This window comes from Stegostoma tigrinum, chromosome 3 (assembly GCF_030684315.1).
Source record: "Stegostoma tigrinum isolate sSteTig4 chromosome 3, sSteTig4.hap1, whole genome shotgun sequence".
Classification (NCBI taxonomy): domain Eukaryota; kingdom Metazoa; phylum Chordata; class Chondrichthyes; order Orectolobiformes; family Stegostomatidae; genus Stegostoma; species Stegostoma tigrinum.
Window position 1 is genome coordinate 59,099,276 of NC_081356.1, and position 15,920 is coordinate 59,115,195.

The window sequence follows — 15,920 nt, forward strand, 5'->3', positions numbered from 1 at the left end:
TCACAATCCCTGTAGCAATAACAAACAAAACAATCCCCCTTGTCCTCACGTACCACCCCACCAACCTCCGATTCCAACGTATCATCCTCCAACACTTCCGCCATCTGCAATCTGACCCCACTACCAAAGACATTTTCCCTCCTCACCCTTATCTACTTTCCAGAGGGACCACTTTCTCCGTGACTCCCTTATCCGCTCCACACTCCCCTCCAACCCCACCACCCCTGGCACTTCTCCCTGCAACTGTTACACCTGCCCCTACACCTCCCCACTCACTCCCATCCCAGGCCCTAAGAAGACCTGTTCACCTGCTCATCTGCTAATGTGATATACTATACCCGCTGTTCCCGTTGTGGCCTCCTGTACATCGGGGAAACCAAGCGGAGGCTTGGGGACTGTTTTGTGGACTCTGTTCGCAACAAACAAAATACACCTCACAGTCAGGAACCACTTCAACTCCCCCTCCCACTCCTTGGACGACATGTCCTTCCAGGGCATCCTGCATTGCTACCCGATGATGCTACCCGAAAACTGCAGGAACAACATATCATATTTCGCTTGGGAACCCTGCAGCCCGAGGGTATCAATGTGGACTTCACAAGCTTTAAAATCTCCCCTCACCTGACCACATCCCAAAACCAGCCCAGTTCATCCCCGCCTCCCTAACCATTCCTCCTACCTCAAGCCCCACCCCCGTCTCCTACCTACTAACCTCATCCTGCCTCCTTGACCTGTCCGTCCTCCCTGGACCGACCTAACCTCTCCCTAACTTCCTACCTACGTTCACCTTTACTGGGTCCAACCCCACCTCTTTGACCTGTCTGTCCCCTCCACCTATCTTCTCCTTTTTCCATCTTCTATCCGCCTCCCCCCCCCCCCCCCACCCCCTACTTATTTCAGAATCCCCTTCCCTCCCCATTTCTGAAGGAAAGTCTCGACCCGAAATGTCAGCTTTCCTGCTCCTCTGATGCTGCTTGGCCTGCTGTGTTCATCCAGCTCTACACCTTGTTATCTCAGCTTCTCCAGCATCAGCAGCTCCTACTATATCTGTAACAAAATCTAGATCTCCTTGGATTTCTAAAGATGTAGAAATTAAATGAAACTGAAAAAAGAAAGCTCATGATAAGTTTAAGGGTCTTAATCTAGTAGATCCCTAAGTTGATTACAGAAAGTACAGAAAAGAGTTAAGTAAGGAAATGAGACACAATAAAGCATTTGAGAAGACATCAGTGGATAACATAAAAGATAATACACAATCTCTTATTAACATATGACAAATAAATAGATAACTTAGGAATGTTGTCATAGAATTAGAAACACAAAGGAAGTGATCTTGCTCATACAAATAATATGGCTAGAATTTGATGAAAAGTTTGCATTTGTCTTCACGAAAGAAGAGAATGCTACGAATGAAGGGAAAAGGAGGTGAGATATGGAATAAGATTAAAATAAGGTAAAGTGAGGTATTAGAAAGGTTGACTGTGGTCAAAGTAGCAAAGAATCATCCAGTGATATCCCCAATGAGATATATCAGAAATATCTGATGGAAATAGGAATGGTAATAATGTATAGATTTTCCACAATCTACTAATCTTCCTTAGTGCAAGAGGACTGGAAGATTGCAAGTATTACAATCCTGCAAAGAAAAGGGAGAGAGATAAATTTGGCAACTGTAAGCCAGGCATAGAATCTCTACAGTGTGGAAGCAGGCCATTTGGCCCATTGAATCCACAGTGATGCTCCAGTGACTATCCCACACAGACCCAGCCCCCTATCCCTGTAACTCTGCATTTCCCATGAATAATCCACCCTTTCTACATATCCCTGGACACAACTGTCAATCTAGCATGAGTAGTCCACCTAATCTCATTGGAGGACCCAGAGGAAACCCACGCAGATCTTGGCAGGACATGCAAACTCCATACAAACAGATGGCTGAGGATGGAATTGAACCCAAGTCCCTCGCGCAGTGGTTGGCAGCAATGCTAATCATTCTAATGTTAGTCAAGGGCTTATTAGAGGCAGTAATCCATGACAAAATTAATTGACTTTAAAAAAAATGAGCCAATATTTGACAAAGTGAATAGAGTCATTTGATGACGTAAAAGTGTGTCTGAGAGTAGTCTGGTTGATATTGTATATGTCACCTTTCCAAAGGTGTTTGACAAAGGGGCACCTTGTGCATTTGTTAACAAAATTTAAGTCCATGGTAGTAAACGAACAGTAAGAGCATGGATATGAAATCAGCTAAGGAACAAAAAGAGGAGAATTGTAGATAATGTTTGCATTTTAAATCAGAGATTTAGTGTTGGGACAACTGCACGTTTTATTTTTATTATTGACATGTCTTTGGTGATACAAATCACATTTACAAAGTTTCAGGTTTGACATGAAACTCAGAAATTTATACATTCATTCATGGGAAGAGGGGCATCACTAGCTAGGCAGCATTTATTGCTCATCCCTAATTGTCCAGAGGGCAGTTAAGATTCAGCCACATTGCTGTGGGTCTGGAGTCACATGTAGACCAGACCAGGTAAGGATGGCGCTTTCCTTTCCTAAAGGACATTAGTCAACCAGATGGGTTTTTCCAACAGTCGACAACGTTTCAACAATTCTTAATTCCAGATATTTGTTGAATTCAGATTCCACCATCTGCCATGGCAGGATTTGAACCTGGGTCCCAGAACGTTACCTTGGTCTCTGATTAACAGTCCAGCAATAATACCACTAGGCCATCTCCTCCCCCATGAAATAAGCAGTGAGGTGGAAAAAGGATAGACATAAAAATGGCAAAGCTTGGTGAAATCAGCACATGTATGACATGAATGTAATGACGTGACCCAATTAATTTTCAGAGGAATAAAATCAATACAGGCTATGCGCCCCAATTTTAAAGGAAGTGCAAGAACAGAGATACTTGGTGTAAATGCACATAAATCTTTGAAGATGGTAGGGCAAGTTAAGAAAGTTGTTAAGATCCTATGGGATTCTGTGCTTTGTGGAAAAAGTAAGGAAGTTAGACAACACTGTTTGGGTCCTGGCCAGTGTATTCCCTCTAATTCTGCGTCATGAACTTGAAGAATGATGTCAAGCATTGGAGAAGCTACAAAGAAGATTGTTTTGACTTGATACCAACGAGCTAGGGGTCTCATGTCTAGTACAGTAAGATTATTTTTCCTGGAGCAGAGAAAAGAGGACATTTGGGGAAGGTGTTAAAATCATTAAAACTTTTACAGAGTAAATAGGAAGAAACTGGTTCCAGTGGCAGAAGTATAAGTAAGCAGAAGACATGGATTGAAGATAATTGGTAAAAGAATCAAAAATGACATCAGGAAAAATAAATACTGTACGCAGTGATTTTTGATGATCTATAATGCAATAATGAAGAAGATCACAGCACTAGATTTGATAATAATAGCTTTGAAAGGGAATTAGATGCATACTTGAAATGGAAAAAAATTGCAAGTCTATTTGGAAAGAGCAAAAGTGCATCTAATTAAATTGATCTTCCAAATAGCAAACAAAGGTACAATGTTATCCAGCCTATAGCTATGCTCTAACTTTGATTTCCCTATTTCCTGTTTCTTGATTTACTTATTTCCTGTTTGCACCTTTTACTGACATCCTGCTACTTTTTATGCATCTTTGTCACACCTTGCCATCTTATCCTTTTGTGCTTTCCTTAATGTGTTGCCAATTTTTTTTTTTATTTATGACAAGAGTTATGTTTGAAACATTAACTCATCTGTTCTCTCCACAGAGGCTGCAGGCTTGCTGAGTTTCTTTTTGTTCCAAATTTCCAGCATCTGTAGACTTTTTGTTTTGTATTTATGGCTTTGACATTGACCTGAGTGAACTGAACTAAACTTTACATGAGTACCAAAATGTATGGAACCACACATAGAATTCAAGTACAAGATTTCCCCATGCAGTGAGTTTGTTGAAAAGATTAAATTATTCCCTTGTTAAAATAAAACGTAAAATGAGATGAACCTGAGCAGGTTAATTGAAAGTATTTATTGTATAAGTATTGCTGTTAATCATTCATTCAACAAAAATCAATATTTTACCAGTTGGATTACCAAGAGGTGAATCGTTTTCAAATTTTAAACTATTTAATTTTAATCAAATCCCCAAAGGCCATGGAGGCACATATGTCAATTCAGTAACATATATTTCAACATGTTACTTAAAACCACTGCTGTGATATGAAATACCTCATTTCATTGTGGTATATTAATCCAAATTGAACAACAGGGAACCTTACAACCTTACAATAGACAGCTATATATTCTAATGAATGAAAGTAAATGTATTGTACATGATTTGGATGAAGGAGTGGAAGGGTGAATTAGCAAGTTCACAGATGATACGAAGGTGGTCATGTTGTGGACAGTGCGGAGGGCTGTTCTAGGTTACAAAGGGACATTGATAGAATGCAGAGCTGGGCTGAGAAGTGGCAGATGGAGTTTAACCCTGAAAAGTGTGAGGTGATTCATTTTAGAAGGAAAAACTTGAAAGCAGAGTACAGGGTTAACGGAAAGATTCTTGGCAGTGTGAAGGAGCAGAGGGATCGTGGAGTTCATATTCACAGTTCCCTGAAAGCTGCCCCGGTAGATAGAATTGTTAAGAAGGCGTATGGTGTGTTAGCTTTCGTTAATAGAGGGATCGAGGTCCAGAGCCGTGAAGTTATGCTCCAGCTGTACAAAAGCCTGGTTCGGCAACATCTGGAATATGGTGTCCAGTTCTGGTCACCTCATTACAGGAAAGATGTGGAAGCGTTGGAAAAGGTGCAGAGGAGATTTACCAAGATGTTGCCTACAATGGAGGGAAGGTCTTATGAGGAAAGGTTGAGAGACCTATGGCTTTTCTCTTTAGAATGATGAAGGATGAGAGGTGACTCGATAGAGGTATACAAAATGATCAGAGGTATAGATAGAGTGGACAGCCAGAGACTTTTTCCTTGGGTGGAGGTAGCTTTTACCAGGGGACATGGTTTTAAAGTGAAAGGAGGTAGATATCGGGGAGACGTCAGAGGTAGGTTCTTTACTCAGAGAATGGTAGGGGCGTAGAATGTGTTGCTGGAGAGGGTAATGGAGTCGGCCTCATTTGGGGCATTTAAGTGGCTGTTAGATAGGCATATGGATGATAGTATAAGGTAGCGGTGGAGGTTAGATAGACCTTAGGTTTCGGGTAAAGTTCGGCACCACATCGTGGGCTGAAGGGCCTGTACTGTGCTGTACTGTTCTGTGTTCTATGTTCTAAAATACTATTATGTGGTTTTACATTGGTGACTTGCTTGTCTAATCTCTGGTCAAATAATTTGCTGAAAGTCAAACTGATTCATCAGCATTCTTACTAAATGTCTGAAATGCTATATTGTGATATTCAGCTTTTGGATGATTGTCATGTGATTCTGTGTAGCTGATGATGTACGTGCTAACTAGATAATATTATAATAAACAAAACAAGTTAAAATAGTTTATTACACCTTTCCATAGTTAAAGGCGGCAGCAACAGCTTTCTTTGCCTCTGCGCTGCAATTTGTCAACAGAAGTAGGATGGGGAAGAATCCTGACAATTGCTTAACTCCCTTAAAATATCACTTTTCTCCACCAAAGGTCAAAGTCTAAGTTAACCACATTTCTTTTCCTCTGGTTTAAGTGGTTTGAAGTTTTATTTAAACAATGAGGCTGGGACGATGGCCTAAACATGGAATTCACCAGTTCAAAAATCTCCTCACTCTCGGCCTCATCCCACGTCCACCCCTCCGTCTTAACCCTGCCTCCTTGACCTGACACAACCTGTCTGTCATCTTTCCCACTTATCCATCCCACCCATCTCATGACCAATCCACATCACTCCGTACATGGACTCACCTATCACCATCCCATCTACCTTCGCCTGCCCCACCCCTCCTCTTTCTATTTATTTCCCAGCTCCCTTCCCATTTCTGAAGAAGGATCCCGACCCAAAATGTCAACTTGCCCACTCCTCTGATGCTGCCTGGCCTACTGTGTTTCTCCAGCTCCACACTGTGGTAACTGATGCAGTTACTAGCCAGATAGATTAACTGGAAGATCCCAAGGATGGGACTTCCTCCAACTGAGGGATGAAAGTCCATTTTTAAACCAACTTAACCCACTTGAGATGCACACCCATAAAATGCAGCCCATAGTCTCTAATTTTTTTTTCTTTATTCATTCATGGGATGAGGGCATCGCTGGCTAGGCAGCATTTATTGCCCATCCTTAATTGCCCAGAGGCAGTTAAGAGTCCACCACATTCCTGTGGGTCTAGAGGCACACGTAAGCTAAGTAAGGATGGCAGTTTCCTTTCCTAAAGGACATTAGTGAACCAGATTGGTTTTTCGGTAGTAGATTCACCAACTTTAGGTACATTTAAGTCGTCATTGGATAAGCATATGGAAGTACATGGAATAGTGTAGGTTAGATGGGTTTCAGATCGGTATGACGGGTCAGCACAACATCGAGGGCCGAAGGGCCTGTACTGTGCTGTAATGTTCTATGTTCTCTGTTCTGACAATCAGCAATGGATTCACGGTCATAAAGAACAAAGAACAAAGAAAATTACAGTACAGGAACAGGCCCTTAAGCCCTCCAAGTCTGCGTCAATCCAGATCCTGTATCTAAACCTGTCACCTATTTTCAGAGGATCTGTATCCCTCTGGTTCCTGCCCATCCACGTATCCATCTAGATACATCTTAAATGGTGCGATTGTGCCTGCCTGCACCACCTCCGCTGGCAATGCGTTCCAGGCACCCACCGCCCTCTGCATAAAGAACTTGCAACGCACATCTCCCTTAAACTTTTCCCCTTTCCCCATCATTAGATCGTTAATTCCACCATCTGCAATGGCAGGGTTAGAACCTGGGTCCCCAGAACATTATCTGGGTCTCTGGATTAACAGTCCAGCGATAATACCATGAAGCCATTGCCTCCCCAGGACCAGCAACTTTAGGCAGATAGAATTCAGACATGCTATGAGCTGTCATCATAACCAAATCAACTTAGTGTCACTGACACTAAGGTTTAAGTCTTCCAATACTCCTAAATAATACTTAGAAATAGTCCTGTCCTACTCTGTCGCAATGTCACAAATATAATAATGTAAATCAGCCAAATAATTTGAACTTAACTGTCATTGAATGTGCATGGTCAGTCCCACAGTTAATCTTAAATCCTTCTTGCCCCCCATGGCAGTTGTCTACACCCACTTTCTTTATATCTAAACACAGTGGCAAATGCTGCGTGTGATATAAGTGTGCTATCTTTTTTAAAAACTGTGTTTTATTTGTTAGTACACTGCAATCTGCTTTCCTTGAATTTTTATCCTCAGTAAAATCAAGGCTTTGATAAAGTGATGAATGAATAAAGCGTTGAGGGTAAATTTTGCACTGTTGCAATTGTGAAATGTACCTGATGGATATGCAATTTATTAATAACCTTTATATCTTTTTAACCTTTTTACATGAACATGAGAATCTTAAAACACTTATTTTCATTTTGAAGGTATGCATCCCATAATGTATTCTGTCCAAGAAGCCATGCTGGGAAGGCCACAATGGATTCGAACTGGGACAGATATCTGTTATTACAAGTAAGTAGTCTATATATGTAGAATAATAATATAATTCTTCATGTTTCTTTTCTGTTTTCCTTACTGCAGTGTGCATTGAAAAGGGAATTGATGTAGTTTGAATTTTCTCATTGCCAAAACATTGAAATTGTTGGTTTTCAAGAGAATTGCAATTTGCCATACTTCAGCTTTGCTGTTTCTTGCAAATTAGGAAAACTAGTATTTACTACTATACTACTATATAAAACTAGTCATCCTATTGTTGGAAAGCATTGCTGTGTTGCATGGTCGTGGATGCACTTACTGTTGGTACTTGGAAAATATTATGGTTTTACTTATGGGCAACCTCACATTTTTCCAATTTTTGTCAGAAATTGTGTCTTCAATTAATATTCATAAGATGGATATGGAGTTAAAAAGATTTGAATTGTATTAATCTTAACTGAAATGCAAGAAAAAATTTGAGAAATAAAAGAGTAATTTGCATGGAATGAGAAGAGGGTGCATGGTGATATAGTAGGATATGATAACAGCCTTAATTAACTGATTAAATTCAAACCTGCAGTTGGAAAACAGTTCCTAATTAGTCCTGACTTCACTAAGAATAATACCTAAACCAATTTCACATTATCAGTCAGATTCATTTGCATATGCTAAAGTTTATATTTAAGGTTTTGGAGTAGATTTGTAGCTCGGGTTGTGAGTGTTGAGGTTGTTGAGGTTGGTTGGTTCACTGAGCTGGTTTCCTTGTTTCACAGATATTTCGTTACCATGCTTGGTAACATCCTCAGTGCAGCCTCCAATGAAGTGTCAGTGTGTTTTCTCACGTGGTTTTTAAACTCTGGGATCCGTTGAGATGGGGTGCCTCACTTCCGGCTTTCCTTTATATTGGAATATATTTGGGGTCGAGCTCTACGTGTTTATTAATAACATGCTTCATGGAGTGCCATGCTTCTCAGAATTCTTGTGCCTGTCTCTGCCTAGCCTGTCCCAGGGCCTTGGTGTTGCCCCAGTCGAAGTGGTGGTTCTCCTTGTCCATGTGGATTGAGATGTGTGAGTATTGGTCGTGTCTTTTTGTAGCCAGTGGTGTTCATGTAGTCTTGTTGTTAGTTGCCTTCCTGTTTGTCTGATGTAGTGTTCCTCGCAGTCTCTGCAGGGGATCTTGTGAATGACGTTGGTCCTGTTCACAGTGGGGAGTGGGTCTTTAGTTCAGGTGAGCAGCTGTCATAGGGTTGACATGGGCTTGTGTGCCACTCTGATGCCCAGCAGTCATAGGAGCCTTGTGGTGAGTTCTGACATGTTCTTGATGTAGGGTACATTGTTTATAAGTTTGTGTGTCTCCTCTAATTTGGCCCCACATACTTATAACAGCACCCGCACTGGAATAAAATTCACCAGAGAGGAGGAGAAGAACAAACTGCTCCCATCCCTGGACATCATGGTAGAGCACAAGACAAATGGGGAACTCCAAACAAAAGTGCACCGAAAAGCCTCACACACAGACCAGGTACTGAACTTCAGCAGTAACCATCCCAGCACACACAAATGAAGCTGTGTGCGTACACTATTTAAAAAGGCAACAATGTACTGCAGCAACACAACTATGCCAAGAGGAGGAAGAATACCTCTTCCAGGTTTTCAAGGGTAATGCATATCCAAAAAACTGGGTCAGAAGATGCCTACACAAATTTCAGAAAGATACTACACACCACGACACACTCATCACACGCCCTACGCCAGAACTCTCCACAAGACTCCTACAACCGCTGGGCATCAGAGTGGCACACAAGCCCAAGTCAACCCTATGACAACAGCTCACCTGAACTAAAGTCCCACTCCCCGCCATGGTCAGGACCAATGTCATCTACAAGATCCCCTGCAGAGACTGCAAAAAACACTGCATCGGACAAACAGGAAAGAAACTAACAACAAGAGTACATGAACACCAACTGGCTACAAAAAGACATAATCAATACTCACTCATCTCAATCCACATGGACAAGGAGAACCACCACTTCAACTGGGCCAGTGCCAAGATCCTGGGTCAGGCTAGGCAGGGACAGGCACAGGAATTCCAAGAAGCATTGCACTCCACAAAGCATGCTATTAATAAACACATGGAACTCAACCCCACATACATTCCAGTACGAAGGAAAACTGGAAGTGAGGCCATCCATCTCAACAGACCCCAGAATTTAAAAACCATGCGGGGAAAACACACCGATGCTTCATTGGAGGCTGCACTGAGGATGCTACCAAGCATGGTAACGAAACGTTTGCAAAACAAGAAACCAGCTGAAGATTATATTCATTCACACATTCTGTTCTTTGTAGATAAAATGAACATGTCCACACATTACTCCTTTTTACAGTGAGAATAGGGCTATGGAGATAACCAATCCTTGCTGCAACGTCATTGGAATGCCCTGATTGATCAGAGTCAACCCATCTGACTTGAAATTAACTGAGACACTTCATAGTCCTTGCTGTATCTCCATGCCAACCATAGTCCAACCAATTAATACCCTGTTCTTGTGCTGTATAAATTGATGTTCTTTTGTGAAGTTTATTTTTTGTGTTTCACAAAAGTGTTACCACACAGGGCAAAGCCATTTGTCCACCGTGTCTGCACCGGCTCATTAAATGAGCATCATTACCTCGTGCCAGTCTCCTACTTTTCCTCTTTCCCCTTGCACATTACTTTCCTTCCAATTATTATCCCATGCTGTTTTGAATGTCACAATTTAACCCACCTCCTCCACATCTCCAGGCAATGCATTCAATTACAGACTACTTGTTGAGTGGAACAGTTTTTCCTTACTTCACCCTTGATTCTTCTGCAGATCACGTTAAATCTGTTCCCTGTTGTTGTTCTTCCAGCAGGAACAGTTTCTCCCTGTCTCCCCTGTCCAGACCTCTCAAAATATTGAGTACTCAAATAATATCTCCTCTTAGCCACTTCGTCCCTCCAAGGGAGACAGACCCAACTTTTTCAATCTAACCTTATAAATGAAGTTTCTTATCCATGAAACCATTCTTGTAAACCGCTTTTGCACTCTGTCCCACATGTTCACATATAATGTGGCACCCAGATCCGTACACAATACTCCAGCTGAGATTCAACAATCATCTTGCAGAAGTTCAACCTCCCCTTCTTGCATTTGTACTCTATGGCTGTGTTAATAAGGCTTAGGATAGTGTATGTTTTACTTACTGTTCTCTCTACTTGACCTGCCACAATCGATGATCTCTGGACATACATACCCAGGTCCCACTGCTCCTTCATTCCCTTTAGAATTGTAACCCCTACTTTATATTTGCTTTAAGGTTCTTATCAAAATGCATCACCTTGCACTCTTCTGCATTGAAAATCATTTGCTACCCATCTGTCCCCTCCATCAACCTATCAATGTCCTTTTGGAGTTCCACAGTATCCTACCAGTGTACAGTTCTTAAAAGTTTTATGTCATCTGTAAACTTTGAAATTGCACACACAGGTCCATATCACTAATATATATCAGGAAAAGCAAGGGCCCCACTAACGACCCCTGGAGTACCCCATTACAAATCTTCCTCCAGCCTGAAAACTATTACACTCTTGTTTCTGATCATTCGGCCAATTTTGTATCCATGTTGTTATTGACTCTTTTATTCCATGACCTGTAACTTTCCTCATGAGTCTGTTGTGTATCACTGTATCAAACATTTTCTTAACATCTGTGCAAACTTATCAGCAGCATTACCCTCTTTGCGTTTTTCTGTTACCTCTTCAAGAAATCCCAGCAAGTTAGTTGAATGTGGTTTTTCCCCTTTACAAATCCATGCTGACTCTTCCTAGTCAACCCCTGTCTTTCTATGTACCTACTAATTCTTTCCTGAAATTAAAACAGAAAATACTGGAAAATCTGAGCAGGTCTGGCAGCATCTGTGGAGAGAAATCAGTCAACATTTTGGTCTAGTGACCCTTCAGAACTGATGATAGCTAGGAAGAGGTTTGCTTTTAAGCATAAGATAGGGTGGGGGGAGAGGGTAAGGAGTAAACAATAGATGGAGACTGACTTAAAGAGAGACGAGAACAATTGGACAGACAAAGGAGTGGATAACGGTTAGCTTAGGAAAATAAAGGGCTGATAATGGGGACTACTAGTGGCAAACAGTGGGTAGTGTGTAATAGCAGACTATGTGATAACAAGGCCTGTCATGAGAGGGTTGGGGTAAGGAAAGGGAAAAGATGCCTCAAACCATGTAATTGTTGAACTCGATATTGAGTCAAGAAGGCTGTAGAGTTCCCAAGTGGAAATTTAGGTGCTGTTCTTCCAGCTTATGCTGAGCTTTGCTAGAGTGCTACAGAGCCTGAGACAGAGATGTTGGCCAGGAAACGTGTGGTGAAGTGGCAGGCAATGGGAAGCTCAGGGTCTTTTTTTTTACAGGTAGAACATAGGTGTTCTATGAAGCAGTCACCCAGTCTACACTGGGCAACATATTGTGTGCAGCGAATGCACGAGACAAGATTTAGCAAGCACAAGTAAATTGCTTCTTTACCTGACATTTGTATTTGGGCCTGTGGATCTCTGAGTTGTTGCATCTTGTGTTCCTTAAAATCTGAAAGAAAAAGAAAATGTTTTGTGTTAGCCAATCAAATTAGCTGGAGGCTGTAACTGGGAAGCAGTGGAGCTGAGTAACGGTGAAACGGTGCTGTTGGAGAGAGAGAGGTCGATAATGTCCCTGTGATGATGCATGGCACTGGATGTGGATCCCAGGATGCAGCGAGAACAGCTCTCTGTGGAATGTTGAACATTACGGAGATACCTGTCATCCTGAGTAGATTGAAAAGACGAAGGATGAAACTTGAGTTGGAATCCACATGGTGTGGGTCTGAGCTGGAGACAGTCACTAAGGGATGTGAAATGAGTTTTAGCAAACACCATATCAAACACCAGTAATAATAGCAAAATTAATAATAGTGAGCAAAAAAAAATTGGAACAGAAATCCTATCGGACAAAAGAGCAGAACTTCTTCAAGGTGGGCATCTTGGGAAGAGATGTGACAGTGAGTTAAACACTAAATTTAAAAAATGAAAGAACTGCAGATGATGCAAATCAGAAGCAAAAACAGAAATTGCTGGAAATCTCAGCAGATCTAGCAGCATCCATGGAGAGAAATCAGAGTTCTGGTTTTGGGTCCAGTGGTCCTCCTTCAGAAATGTTACTAGCTGCAAAAAGCTTGTTTTTTTGCAGAAGATTGAGTTGGAATGGGGTAAGCAGTAAATGATAGGTGGACATAGAGCCCTAAGGGAGAGAAGAACAGTTGGACAGACAAAGGATTGGATAACGATCAGCTGAGGAGAATGAATGCCTGCTAATGGGGATAATTGGTAGCTAACAATGGGTAGTGCATAACACCAAACCATGTGATAACAATGGAAATTGAAATGAAGATGAGGGAGAAGGCACCTCAAGCCCTAAAAATTGTTGAGCTCAATATTGAGCGCAGAAGGCTGTAGAGTTTCCAAGTTGAAAATTAGATGCTGTTCTTCCACCTTGTGCCAGCCCTCCCTCATCCCTCCCTTCCTCCCTTTACTATCTTTTCTGAATATCTCGTATCCAGGAACATGTAACTTCCAGTTCACCTGCCCTTAAGCAGGGTCTCTGTATGTAACCCAGGCTGTTGACTGGTTAGCCTGCTGATCTGGTTGATAAGTCCTGTACCAGAATGTATACTAGTGGGAGAGGACAAAAACCCCTATGAGAGCATATTAAGTCTTGTATCTTGCTTTCCTTCTGAAAGGGAAGTAAAGTTTTGTTCTCATGTAATTTTGGGGCGGCACGGTGGCTCAGTGGTTAGCACTGCAGCCTCACAGCGCCAGGGACCCGGGTTCGATTCCTGCCTCGGACCACTGTCTGTGTGGAGTTTGCACATTCTCCCTGTGTCTGCGTGGGTTTCCTCCGGGTGCTCCGGTTTCCTCCCACAGTCCAAAGATGTGCAGGTTAGGTAGATTGGCCATGCTAAATTGTCCGTAGTTTTCAGGGGTTTGTGGGTTGTAGGGGGATGGGTCTGGGTGGGTTGCTTCAAGAGACAGTGTGGACTTGTTGGGCTGAAGGGCCTGTTTCCACACTGTTGGAAATCTAATCTAATCTAGAAATCTAATACTATGTCAATCTTCAAACAAATTGCAAACAACTAGATGTTACAGTGCAGAAAAACATATTTTGCTACACATTAAGTGATACTGGAGACACGAGAATTAAGTTGTGTATTGCAGAAAATCAATTTGGCAAAGACAATGCAGCATTAGATGGACTTCCTCTTGTCAGGTTCTTCTGTAGAAACTGATGTTCACAATTTACTGCGATTACTGGCTTTCCTGGTAACATTTATGACCATTGTGCTTAATTGTTGCACTCCAAACTTCAGTAGCAGTATCGAGTTTATATGATTATCAATGGAAATATATTGGACATCTCTTGATGTAGAGGGAATCTTGGTATGCGACCAATGACCATTCAAACATCTTTCTGAAAAAACCCGGTTTTAATCTAGCTGTATTGGTGGACAGCCTGTCTAGACATGCCCCACAATCTGTAGTAATTCAAAATCTCACTTTAAAAAAAATAAAAGATTACAAGTTGTAGAGCTGGATGAACACAGCAGGCCAAGCAGCATCAGAGGAGCAGGACAGCTGATGCTTCGGGTCTGGACCCTTCTTCAGAAGTGGAGGAGGGGACTGGGATTCTGAAATAAATAGAGAGAGGGAGAGGCGGATGGAAGCTGGATAAAGGAGCAGATAGGTGGAGAGGAGACAGACAGGTCAAGGAGGCAGGAATGGAGCCAGTAAAGGTGAGCGTAGGTAGGGAGTTAGGGTGGAGGTTGGTCAGTCCAGGGAAGACGGGACAGGTCAAGGAGGTGGGGATGAGGTTGGTAGGTAGGAGGTGGGGGGGGTGGGGGTGAGTTGGGTAGAGTGGATAGGTAGGAGAAAGGATGGACAGGTTAGGGAGGCGGGGACGAGCCGGGCTGGTTTTGGGATGCGGTTGGGGGAGGGGAGATTTTGAAGCTTGTGAAGTCAACATTGATACCATTGGGCTGCAGGGTTCCCAAGCGAAATATGAGGTGCTGTTCCTGCAATCTTCAGGTAGCATCGTTGTGACACTGGAAGAGGCCCAGGATGGACTTGTCATCCAATGAGTGGGAGGGGGAGTTGAATTGGTTCACGACTGGGAGGTACAGTCGTTTGTCACGAACTGAGCGTAGGTGTTCCACAAAGTGATCCCCAAGCCTCTGCTTGGTTTTCCCGATGTACAGGAGGCCACATTGGCAACAATGGATACAGTATACCACGTTAGCCGATGTGCAGGTAAACATCTGTTTGATGTGGAAGGATTTCTTGGGACCTGGGATGGGGGTAAGGGAGTGGTGTAGGGGCAGGTGTAGCACTTCCTGCGGTTGCAGGGAAAAGTGCTGAGGATGGTGCGGCTGGTGGGGAGTGTGGAGTGGACAAGGGAGGCACGGAGAAAGTGGTCCCTCCGGAAGACACATAATGGTGGGGAGGGAAAACTGTCTTTGGTAGTGGGATCAGATTCCAGGTGGCGGAAGTGCTGGATCTGTAGGTTGGTGGGGTGGTACATGAGGACAAGGAGGATTCTGTTTTGGTTGTTATTGCGGGGAGGGAGTGTGAGGGATGAGCCGTGGGAAACGCAAGAGAAGCGGTCGAGGGCATTTTTAACTACTGTGGAGGGGAAGTTACGGTACTTGAAAAACGAGGACATCTGGCATGTCTGGAATGGAGTGCCTCATCTCGGGAGCAGATGCAGTAGAGGCAAAGGAATTGGGAATAGGGGATGGCCTTTTTGTAGAAAGGTAGGTGAGAGGAGGTGTGTTCGAAGTAACTGTGGGAGTCGGTAGGCTTGAGGTAGATATTGGTTTCCAGGTGGTTGCCAGAGATGGAAACAAGGAGGCCCAGGAAGGAGAGAGGGGTTTCAGAGATGGTCCAGGTGAACTTAAGGTTGGGATGGAAGGTGTTAGTAAAGTGGATGAACTTTTCGAGCTCTTTTTTATTTTATTTTTATTTATCCTTCTTATTTTTATTCTTATTTTAATAATCAACCTGTTTAGAGAAATTATTACACACTTCTGCAGCAAGTGGGACTTGTGCAGAGGCCTTGGCGTTAGGGACACGACTGCTGTCCCACAGGAGTACCTTTATAAGTTCACACTTTTTAAATTTTTTTATTATTGAACTATTTTTCTATTCAACCTGTTCAGAGATGTTACTATACGTCACTGGAGCAAATGGGACATGAGCCTGAGCCTCCCGGACCA

At 42.6% G+C, this 15,920-nt stretch overlaps 1 protein-coding gene across 1 annotated transcript in view; it reads left to right on the forward strand.

The window, feature by feature from the left end:
* Positions 1–15,920, forward strand: part of agtpbp1 (ATP/GTP binding carboxypeptidase 1) — a 289,350-nt gene that overhangs the window by 191,320 nt on the left and 82,110 nt on the right. The window contains exon 19 of the mRNA XM_059644629.1: positions 7,537–7,624. Coding sequence (XP_059500612.1) covers positions 7,537–7,624 — 88 coding nt within the window. The remainder of the gene's footprint in view (positions 1–7,536; positions 7,625–15,920) is intronic.